Source organism: Panulirus ornatus, chromosome 9, assembly GCF_036320965.1.
Source record: "Panulirus ornatus isolate Po-2019 chromosome 9, ASM3632096v1, whole genome shotgun sequence".
Taxonomy (NCBI): Eukaryota; Metazoa; Arthropoda; class Malacostraca; order Decapoda; family Palinuridae; genus Panulirus; species Panulirus ornatus.
The window spans coordinates 35,271,921-35,284,638 of record NC_092232.1 but is presented as its reverse complement, the minus strand read 5'-3'; the positions used below and the strand labels follow the sequence as shown (position 1 = coordinate 35,284,638).

The following is a 12,718-nucleotide window of genomic DNA, read 5'->3' as shown; positions in this document are numbered from 1 at the left end:
CCTTTGCATTCAAATCACCCATCACTATAACCCGGTCTCGTGCATCAAAACCACTAACACACTCACTCATCTGCTCCCAAAATACTTGCCACTCATGGTCTTTCTTCTCATGCCCAGGTGCATATGCACCAATAATCACCCATCTCTCTCCATCAACTTTCAGTTTTACCCATATCAATCTAGTGTTTACTTTCTTACACTCTATCAAATACTCCCACCACTCCTGTTTCAGGAGTAGTGCTACTCCTTCCCTTGCTCTTCTCCTCTCACTAACCCCAGACTTTACTCCCAAGACATTCCCAAACTACTCTTCCCCTTTACCCTTGAACTTCGTTTCACTCAGAGCCAAAACATCCAGGTTCCTTTCTCAAACAAACTACCTATTTCTCCTTTTTTCTCATCTTGGTTACATCCACACACATTTAGACACCCCAAACTGAGCCTTCGAGGAGAATAAGCACTCCCCGCATGACTCCTTCTTCTGTTTCCCCTTTTAGAAAGTTAATATACAAGGAGGGGAGGGTTTCCAGCCCCCCGCTCCCGTCCCCTTCAGACGCCTTCTACGACACGTGAGGAATGCGTGGGAAGTATTCTTTCTCCCCTATCCCCAGGGATAGTGGGCAGATTAGAAAGGGTAGTGACTGATGGGATGAATAAGTAAGATTATTAGTGAAAGAGAAGAGAGAGGCATTTGGACGATTTTTGCAGGGAAATAATGCAAATGGCTGGGAGATGTATAAAAGAAAGAGGCAGGAGGTCAAAAGAAAGGTGCAAGAGGTGAAAAAGAGGGCAAATGAGAGTTGGGGTGAGAGAGTATCATTAAATTTTAAGGAGAATAAAAAGATCTTTTGGAAGGAGGTAAATAATGTGCGTAAGACAAGGCAACAAATGGGAACTTCAGTGAAGGGGGCTAATGGGGAGGTGATAACAAGTAGTGGTGATGTGAGAAGGAGATGGAGTGAGTATTTTGAAGGTTTGTTGAATGTGTTTGATGAAAGAGTGGCAGATATAGGGTGTTTTGGTCGAGGTGGTGTGCAAAGTGAGAGGGTTAGGGAAAATGATTTGGTAAACAGAGAAGAGGTAGTAAAAGCTTTGCGGAAGATGAAAGCCGGCAAGGCAGCGGTTTGGATGGTATTGCAGTGGAATTTATTAAAAAAGGGTGTGACTGTATTGTTGACTGGTTGGTAAGGTTATTTAATGTATGTATGACTCATGGTGAGGTGCCTGAGGATTGGTGGAATGCTTGCATAGTGCCATTGTACAAAGGCGAAGGGGATAAAATTGAGTGCTCAAATTACAGAGGTATAGGTCTGTTGAGTATTCCTGGGAAATTATATGGGAGGGTATTGATTGAGAGGGTGAAGACATGTACAGAGCATCAGATTGGGGAAGAGCAGTTTGGTTTCAGAAGTGGTAGAGGATGTGTGGATCAGGTGTTTGCTTTGAAGAATATATGTGAGAAATACTTAGAAAAGCAAATGGATTTGTATGTAGCATTTATGGATCTGGAGAAGGCATATGATAGAGTTGATAGAGATGCTCTGTGGAAAGTATTAAGAATATATGGTGTAGGAGGCAACTTGTTAGAAGCAGTGAAAAGTTTCTATCGAGGATATGAGGCATGCGTACGTGTAGGAAGAGAGGAAAGTGATTGGTTCTCACTGAATGTAGGTTTGCGGCAGGGGTGTGTGATGTTTCCATGGTTGTTTAATTTGTTTATGGATGGGGTTGTTAGGGATGTGAATGCAAGGGTTTTGGAAAGAGGGGCAAGTATGCAGTCTGTTGTGGATGAGAGAGCTTGGGAAGTGAGTCAGTTGTTGTTCGCTGATGATACAGCACTGGTGGCTGATTCGTGTGAGAAACTGCAGAAGCTGGTGACTGAGTTTGGTAAAGTGTGTGAAAGAAGAAAGCTGAGAGTAAATGTGAATAAAAGCAAGGTTATTAGGTACAGTAGGGATGAGGGACAAGTCAATTGGGAGATAAGTTTGAATGGAGAAGAACTGGAGGAAGTGAAGTGTTTTAGATATCTGGAAGTGGATTTGGCAGCGGATGGAACCATAGAAGCGGAAGTGAATCATACGGTGGGGGAGGGGGCGAAAGTTCTGGGAGCCTTGAAGAATGTGTGGAAGTCGAGAACATTATCTCGGAAAGCAAAAAAATGGGTATGTTTGAAGGAATATTGGTTCCAACAATGTTATATGGTTGCGAGGCATGGGCTATGGATAGAGTTGTGCGGAGGAGGGTGGATGTGCTGGCAATGAGATGTTTGAGGACAGTATATAGTGTGAGGTGGTTTGATCGAGTAAGTAATAATAGGGTAAGAGAGATGTGTGGTAATAAAAAGAGTGTGGTTGAGAGAGCAGAAGAGGGTGTTTTGAAATGGTTTGGTCACATGGAGAGAATGAGTGAGGAAAGATTGACCAAGAGGATATATGTGTCAGAGGTGGAGGGAACGAGGAGAAGTTGGAGACCAAACTGGAGGTGAAAAGATGGAGTGAAAAAGATTTTGAGTGATCGGGGCCTGAACATGCAGGAGGGTGAAAGGCGTGCAAGGAATAGAGTGAATTGGAATGATGTGGTATACCGGGGTCGACGTGCTGTCAATGGATTGATCCAGGGCATGTGAAGCGTCTGGGGTAAACTATGGAAAGTTCTGTGGGGCCTGGATGTGGAAAGGGAGCTCTGGTTTCGGTGCATTATTACATGACAGATAGAGACTGAATGTGAACGAAAGTGGCCTTTGTTGTCTTTTCCTAGCGCTACCTCGCGCACATTTGGGGGGAGGGGGTGGTTATTTCATGTGTGGAGGGGTGACGATGGGAATGAATAAAGGCAGACAGTATGAATTATGTGCATGTGTATATATGTATATGTCTGTGTGTGTATATATATGTATACGTTGAGATGTATAGGTATGTATATTTGCGTGTGTGGACGTGAATGTATATACATGTGTATGTGGGTGGGTTGGGCCATTCTTTCGTCTGTTTCCTTGCGCTACCTCGCTATATATTAACTGTGAAGGAAATTTACTAGAGCTAATACATATTGTAAAATTCTTAGTATTAACTGTTGTAAGCTGTAGTGCGTGAACAATAAGGGAATTTTAAGATTTTGGTTTTTCATATGAATTAACCATAGGCACTGTCAGTTTGAGTATGGACTGCGAAGTCTTTTAGATATTAAGGATTAAATGTTAAGCGTGTCTTGTAACTACATAGGTTTGGAACTGCTCTGCTTTGAACCTTCTTCACCTAGAGTTTGCTTCACCGTGGCTCGGGTAGAATTTGTTAAGAATCATTGATGCATTTGTATTTTCATTTTGTTCATCGTCATGTAAAGGGATGAGTAGTATTTCAAGTATATTTATGTAATTTAAAGAAATGTATACATGCATGCATACACTGTACGTATACATACAAGTGCATCTGTCTCTAGGGATACCTTGCTATGGCAAGGAAAGGAAGCAGGTAACACCGTGAGCAAGCAGCCACCTTCGCAGAGGTTTTAATTTAATCAAGGGATGGAAAGAATACTGCCTTATTAAGGACCTTCTTACCCAAATGAAACCTGCCTTACCTAGTTCCAAAGATGACGTGCAGCCTCTGAGTTGCAGGATCTCAGTAAAAGGGCTCCTAGAATTACATGGTAGTAATGAGTATAGTATATTATTATTATTATTATTATTATTATCATTATTATTATTATTATTATTATTATTATTATTATTTATCCCTGGGGATAGGGGAGAAAGAATACTTCCCGCGCATTCTCTGCGTGTCGTAGAAGGCGACTAAAAGGGGAGGGAGCGGGGGGGCTGGAAATCCTCCCCTCTTGTTTTTTTTTTTTTCCCCAAAGAAGGAACAGAGAAGGGGGCCAGATGAGGATGTTCCCTCAGAGGCCCAGTCCTCTGTTCTGGGCGCTACCTCGCTAACGCGGGAAATGGCGAATAGTATGAAAAAAAAGAAAGAAAAGGAGGGCAAGGAATAGAGTGAATTGGAGCGATGTGGTATACAGGGGTTGACGTGCTGTCAGTGGATTGAATCAAGGCATGTGAAGCGTCTGGGGTAAACCATGGAAAGCTGTGTAGGTATGTATATTGCGTGTGTGGACGTGTGTATGTACATGTGTATGGGGGGGGTTGGGCCATTTCTTTCGTCTGTTTCCTTGCGCTACCTCGCAAACGCGGGAGACGGCGACAAAGTATAAAAAAAAAAAAAAAATATATATATATATATATATATATATATATATATATATATATATATATATATATATATATATATATATATATATATATATATATATATAATATTAATAATAATAATAATAGTAACAATAATAATAATGATAATAATAATATTATTACAGATCGCGGGTGTCGCAAAAGCCCCACGACGTCCAGGATTTCCAGATAGAGCTGCCTGGCCCCAACAAACAGGTCAAACGCATCACCATCACCGTGAGTTGGCTTCCCCACACCTGGTGACCCCTGGCCACGACGGCACATGGAGACACTGTTCTACTCGTACTTGGTTATCATGACGGCACTGCCAGTGTACTTATGTAGTACTCACTATGTACAATACTACTGTTGTATGTGTCGCTGATGATGTTTGCTTCTGTAAATACTGTTTCCATGTTACGGGGAGAGAATTTTGCCCTCGTGTTACCCCGTCATATATATATATATATATATATATATATATATATATATATATATATATATATATATATATATATATATATATATATATTATACTTTGACACTGTCTCCCGCGTCAGCGAGTTAGCGCAAGGAAACAGACGAACGAATGGCCCAACCCACCCACATACACATGTATATACATAAACGCCCACACACGCACATATACATACCTATACTTTTCAACGTATACATACATATACATACATACACATGTACATATTCAAACGTGCTGCCTTCATGCATTCCGCTGCCACCCCGCCACACATGAAATGACAACCACCTCCCCTCGCGTGCGCGTGAGGTAGCACTAGGAAAAGACAACAAAGGCCCCATTCGTTCACACTCACTCTCTAGCTGTCATGTGTAATGCACCGAAACCACAGCTTCCTATCTACATCCAGGCCCCACAAAACTTTCCATGGTTTACCCCAGACGCTTCACATACCCTGGTTTAATCCACTGACAGCACGTCGACCCCGGTATACCACATCGTTCCAATTCACTCTATTCCTTGCACGCTTTTCACCCTCCTGTATGTTCAGGCCCCAATCGCTCAAAATATATTTCACTCCATCCTTCTACCTCCAATTTGGTCTCCCACTTCTCGTTCCCTCCACCTCTGACACATACATCCACTTTGTCAATCTTTCCTCACTCATTCTCTCCATGTGACCAAACCATTTTAATACACTCTCTTCTGTTCTCTCAACCACACCCTTTTTATTCCCACTCATCTCTCTTACTCTGTCATTACTTACTCGATCAAACCACCTCACACCACATATTGTCCTCAAACATCTCATTTCTAACACATTCAACCTTCTCCGCACAACCCTATCTAAAGCCCATGCCTTAAACCATATAACATTGTTGGAACCACTATTCCTTCAAACATACCCATTTTTGCTTTCCGAGATAACGTTCTCGCCTTCCGCACATTCTTCATTGCTCTCAGAACCTTTGCCCCCTCCCCCACCCAGTGACTCACTTCTGCTTCCATGGTTCCATCCGCTGCCAAATCCACTTCCAGATATCTAAAACACTTCACTTCCTCCAGATTTTCTTCATTTAAACTTACCTCCCAATTGACTTGTCCCACAATCCTACTGAACCTAACAACCTTGCTCTTATTCACATTTACTCTCAGCTTTCTTCTTTCACACACTTTACCAAACTCAGTCATCAACTTCTGCAGTTTCTCACCCGAATCAGCCATCAGCGCTAAATCATCAACGAACAACAACTGACTCACTTCCCAAGCCCTCTCATCCACAACAGACTGCATACTTACATCTCTTTCCAAAACTCTTGTATTCACCTCCCTAACAACCCCATCACACATCACACATCCCTCCCGCAAACCAACATTCACTGTGAACAACTCACTTTCCCCTCTTCCTACTCTTCCTAAAAACTTTTCACTGCTTCTAGCAACTTACCTCCCACACCATATACTCTTAATACCTTCTATAGAGCATCTCTATCAACTCTATGGTATGTCTTCTCCAAGTTCATAAATGGTACATACAAATCCATCTACTTTTCTAAGTATTTCTCGCATACATTCTTCAAAGCAAACACCTGATCCACACATCCTCTACCACTTCTGAAACTACACTGCTCCTCCCCAATCTGATGCTCTGTACATGCCTTGACTCTCTCGATCAATACCCTCCTACATAATTTACCAGGAATACCCCACAAACGTATATTTCTGTAATTTGAACACTCATCTTTATTCCCTTTGCCTTTGTACAATGGCACTTTAAGTGCATTTCGCCAATCCTCAGACATTTCACCATGAGTCATACATACATTGAATATCCTCACCAACCAGTCAACAAAACATTCAGCCCCTTTTTTAATAGATTCCTCTGCAACACCATCTAAACCCGCCGCCTTGTCGGCTTTCATCTTCCGCAAAGCTTTCACTACCTCTTCTCTGTTTACCAAATCATTCTCCCTGACCCTCTCACTTCGCACACCACCTCGACCGAAACACCCTATATCTGCCACTATATCATCAAACACATTCAACAAACCTTCAAAGTACTTACTCCATCTCCCACTCACTTCACTACTACTTGTTATTACCTTTACCCGCTCCACCGATGTTCCCATTTGTTCTCTTGTCTTACGAAATTTATTTACCTCCTTCCAAAACATCTTTTTATTTTCCCTAAAATTTAATGATACTCTCTCACCCTAATTCTCATTTGCCCTCTTTTTCACCTCCTGCATCTTTCTCTTGACCTCTTGGCTCTTTCTTTTATACATCTCCCAGTCATTTGCACTATTTCCCTGCAAAAATCGTCCAGAAGCTTCTCTTCTCTTTCACTAACAATCTTACTTCTGCATCCCACCCTTTCTAATCTGCCCACCTCCCACCTTACTATATATATATATATATATATATATATATATATATATATTGTATTATTATCATACTTGTCCCTGTCTTCCACGTTAGCGAGGTAGCGCAAGGAAACAGACGAAAGAATGGCCCAACCAACCCACATACACATGTTTATGCATACACGTCCACACACGCACATATACATACCTATACATTTCAACGTATACGTATATATACATACACAGATTTAATTCATACTTGCTGCCTTTATTCATTCCCGTCGCCATCCCGCCACACATGAAATGACAACCCCCTCCCCCCCACATTCGTTCACACTCAGTCTCTAGCTGTCATGTGTAATGCACCGAAACCACACCTCCCTTTCCACATCCAGGCCCCACAAAACTTTCCATGGTTTACCCCAGACGCTTCACATGCCCTGGTTCAATCCACTGACAGCACGTTGACCCCCGTATACCACATCGTTCCAGTTCACTCCATTCCTTGCACGCCTTTCATCCTCCTACATGCTCAGGCCTCGATCGCTCAAAATCTTTTTCACCCCATCCTTCCACCTCCAAATTGGCCTCCCACTTCTCCTCGTTGGCTCCACCTCTGCAGATATATCCTCTTTGTCAATCTTTCCTCACTCATTCTCTCCATGTGCCCAAACCATTTCAAAACACCCTCGTCTACTCTCTCAACCACACTCTTTTTATTGCCACACATCTCTCTTACCCTCTCATTACTTACTCGATCAAATCACCTCACACCACATATTGTCCTCAAACATCTTATTTCTAACACTTCCACCCTCCTCCGCACAACTCTATCCATAACCCACGCCTCGCAACCATATGACATTGTTGGTACCACTATTCCTTCAAACATACCCATTTTTGCTTTCCGAGATAATTTGCATTCCACACATTCTTCAACGCTCCCAGAACTTTCGCCCTCTCCCCACCCTGTGACTCATTTCCGCTTCCATGGTTCCATCCGCTGCCAAATCTACTCTCAGATATCTAAAACACTTCACTTCCTCCAGTTTTTCTCCATTCAAACTTATCTCCCAGCTGACTTGTCCCTCAACCCTACTGTACCTAATAACCTTGCTCTTATTCACATTTACTCTCAGCTTTCTTCTTTCACAAACTTTACCAAACTCAGTCACCAGCTTCTGCAATTTCTCACCCGAATCAACCATCAGCGCTGTGTCATCAGCGAACAACTGACTCACTTCCTAAGCCCTCTCATCCACAACAGACTGCATAGTTGCCCCTCTTTCCAAAACTCTTGCATTCATCTCCCTAACAATTCCATCCATAAACAAATGAAACAACCATGGAGACATCACGCGCCCCTGCCGCAAATCGACATTCAATGAGATCCAATCACTTTCCTGTCTTCTTACTCGCACACATGCCTTACATCCTCAAAAAAATTTCAGTTTCTAACAACTTGCCTCCCGCACCATATATTCTTAATACTTTCCACAAAGCATCTCTATCAACTCTGTCATATGCCTTCTCCAGATCCATAAATGCTACATGCAAATTCATTTGCTTTTCTAAGTATTTCTCACATACATTCTTCAAAGCAAACACCTGATCCACACATCCTCTATCACTTCTGAAACCACACTGCTCTTCACCAATCTGATGCTCTGTACATGCCTTCACCCTCTCAATCAATACCCTCCCATATAAATTCCCAGGAATACTCAACAAACTTATACCTTGTAATTTGAGCACTCACCTTTATCCCCTTTCCTCTCTTCCTACACGAACACATGCCTTACATCCTCGATAAAGACTTTTCACTGCTTCCAGCAACTTGCCTCCCACACCACATATTCTTAATACCTTCCACAGAGCATATCTATCAACTTTGTCATATGCTTTCTCCAGATCCATAAATGCTACATACAAATCCATATGTTTTTGTTTCTCACATACATTCGTCAAAGCAAACACCTTATCCACACATCCTCTACCTCTCATGAAACCACACTGCTCTTTCCCAATCTGATGCTCTGTACGTGCTTTCACCCTCTCAATCAATACCCTCCCATATAATTTCCCAAGAATATTCAACAAACTTATACCTCTGTAATTTGGGCACTCACCTTTTACCCCTTTGCCTTTGTACAAAGGCACTATCCATGCATTCCGCTAATCCTCAGGCACCTCACCTTGATTCATACATACATAAAATATCCTTACCAACCAGTCAACAATACAGTCACCCCCTTTTTTAATAAATTCCACTGTAATACCATCCAAACCCTCTGCCTTGCCGGCTTTCATCTCCCGCGAAGCTTTTACTACCTCTTCTTTGTTTACCAAATCATTCTCCCTAACCCTCTCACTTTGCACACCACCTCGACCAAAACACCTTATATCTGTCACTCTATCATCTAACACACTGTCATCACCTGTCACACTTGTGACTATATATACTCACAAGTTTCACCCAATTCAGGTCACTTTGATCATATGTCAATACGTTCATAATTTATGCATCACCCACGCTAACACATGAAAATCCCCACTCCCAACCTATCATTTTCCAGAGCCATGTTAGTCTAGGTTAGGTTAGGTTAGGTTAAGCTGAACTACAGTGCAATTCTAACCTTCCCAGCTTACCTCATCCCCCCACACCACGGGAGGATTACCAGTAAGCTGTACAAGCTTGAGGCTAAAGCCCGGGCATCAAAATTGGGACTGTATGTGTTATGTGGGGGATAATGATCATCAGTCATGTGCAGGACAGAAGGATGGGGGCGCCCTGTTGGTGTATGATGGAGAAATTTGTATACCGGCCAGTGGACCCGGCATTACCGTGTAGTTAGAAGTAGTAGTATTAATCTTATTACTACAAATAATAATAATAATAATAATAATAATAATAATAATAATAATAATAATAATAATAATTCAATGGCAGTAGCTAGAGAGAGGATGGGCGAGCCCCATCCTAAATGTCACAAATTGAGCATTTAGCTACACTGGTCTATATGTAGCACAGCCGCAGGATATATATTTCCCGCGATCTGACGGATGGTTTTGCAGCGATGAAATGTTGCTATTCTTCTTAAAGTTGCACTGCATGTGCACATCCAACGAGAGTACTTCTTGTGAAGAGTAAAATGTCATATTGTCTATTAGCCTATTAACTGCTTCTCTGTCTCTCACACTCGCCTCATAATCCACACCGACACACACAGAGGTGACAGGTGAACTAACCCTAGCCTCACATCCTCCTCAGCCCAACGCCATCCACATCCACCCGCAGTACAGGCCCCAGATCGGCCGCCAGCACGACCTCGCCCTCATCTTCTTCAAGGAGAACAAGGATTACAGCCTGCCCGTGGCCTGCATCGCTGACATCCCCCATGATCCCACACGTAATAACCTCCAGGTGGTGAGTAACACAAGAGACACACAGATGGAATGAAGTAGCCTTAAGAATCTACCTCAGTTTGAGTTACATAGAGTTAGATACATATATACACAGACCACGCAGACCCGAGGTGCAAGCAAGGGTGGTCTGGCCTTACCTAGATCTACTGACGAAGATCAAGTCCTCTTTTAAAGCATATGACGTACAGGATAGCGAAGCAAAGGCTCTCCCCAGCCTTCACTCCCTCCGGCAACACGCCGCACGCAAAAACAGGTGGAAAAAAATATCTTGCAGGAGTAATATGCCTGAAGGAAATTCTTGTAGGAAAGTCAAAAGGTAAAATGAACGTGAAGGAGAGGATTCGTTCCCTGTTAATGCCCTTATAACCCCCCATGCTGGACACACAACAGTAGGAATAACCACCTCCCCTGCAGGTTATGTAATTCACAGTAACAGATGTAAGGAGCAACTTGTGTGACGTTAACACATGTGGCCCTCAGCAGTACGACGTGCAGTCAGGTGTTTTTTCCCTGAAATTCAGCCCAAGTGTGAGCACCGTCTACAGCAAGTGTCACTCCTACAGGTGTTCAGACTTGAGCATGGCGCCTCGGGAGCCACGGAGGAACCTATGTGGAGCAAGTCTCAAGCCACCTGGGACTCCACCTGCCGGGTCGTGGGCACCAGGTTTGCCGTAGCCTGCAAGGACGAGCTGATCCTCCAGCCATCCCAGTTCTGTGCCTCACATCCAGGTACGACCTATCACTTGGTCCTCCCAGTTCTGTGCCTCACACCCAGGTACGCTGCTCGTCAGCAATCTAGTTAACACTTGCCCTTCAAGGTAACTGTTACACTGAGATCCAGTTTACATCACTGACGCCTATACGACTCTGCTGACGCCTGGAGGACGATGCTGACGCGTGGACACCGCTGACGGTCGGACGATTTCGTGACAGTGCTGATGCCTAGGGGGCACCGCTGACGCTGTGACGACCTGGTGACGCTCAGGACATACTGCTGACTCTATGTCCATATGATAACTCCAGTGACGCCCAGAGAACATGGCTGACGCTGTGAGGATCTAGTGATGCTGCTGACGCCTAGGTGACACTACTGACGCCCAGCAAAGATTGCTGACACCTAGGGAATACTGCTGACGCCAAGGGGCCACTGCTGACACCTAGGGAATACTGCTGACTCTGTGACAACATCGTGACACTTCTGATGTCCAGAGGACACCGCTGACGCTGTGACGACCTGGTGACACTGCTGACGCTGTGACGGATTCGTAACACTGCTGACGCTGTGACAACCTGGTGACGCTGTGACGACCTGGTGACGCTGTGACGACCTGGTGACGCTGTGACGACCTGGTGACACTGCTGACGCTGTGACGACCTGGTGACACTGCCTTGGGCACACTGCTGACGATGTGAATTCCTAGTAACACTACTGACGCCCAGGAGACAGTACTGACGCAATGACGACCTGATGACACTCCTGAATACCAGGGGACACTGCTGACGCTGTGACGATCTATCAACACTGCTGACGCCCAGGGGATACTGCTGACTTCGTAACGACCTGGTGACACCAAGAGGACTCTGCTGAAGCAGTGACGAGGTCCAGGGGACACTGCTGACATTGTGAGGACCTGGTAAGACTGCCGACGTCCAGGGGATACTGCTGACAGTGTGACACTGCTGACATCTATGGAACCCTGCTGACGCTCAGGAGACACTGTTGACGTAGTGACGATCGTTTAACAACTGCTGACGGCCATGGGACACTGCTGACACCCTGGGGACACTGCTGACTGTGTAACGACCTGGTGACACAGCTGACACCCAGGGGACACTGTTGACATTGTGACGACCTGGTGACACTGCTGACACCCTTGGGACACTGCTGACACCCAGGGGACACTGCTGATTGTGTAACGACCAGGTGACACTGCTGACACCCAGGGGACACTGTTGACACTGTGACAACCTGGTGACACTGCTGACACCCTGGGGACACTGCTGATTGTGTGACGACCTGGTGACACAGCTGACACCCTGGGGACACTGCTGATTGTGTGACGACCTGGTGACACTGCTGACACCCTGGGGACACTGCTGACTGTGTAACGACCTGGTGACACAGCTGACACCCAGGGGACACTGTTGACACTGTGACGACCTGGTGACACAGCTGACACCCTGGGGACACTGCTGACTGTGTAACGACCTGGTGACACTGCTGACACC

General features: G+C 44.5%; 1 protein-coding gene across 1 annotated transcript in view; it reads left to right on the top strand.

The window, feature by feature from the left end:
* Nucleotides 1-12,718, top strand: part of LOC139750333 (transmembrane protease serine 5-like) — a 57,762-nt gene that overhangs the window by 23,222 nt on the left and 21,822 nt on the right. Inside the window, exons 8-10 of the mRNA XM_071665012.1 lie at nt 4,372-4,462; nt 10,335-10,490; nt 11,053-11,218. Of these exons, the coding sequence (XP_071521113.1) occupies nt 4,372-4,462; nt 10,335-10,490; nt 11,053-11,218 (413 nt within the window). The remainder of the gene's footprint in view (nt 1-4,371; nt 4,463-10,334; nt 10,491-11,052; nt 11,219-12,718) is intronic.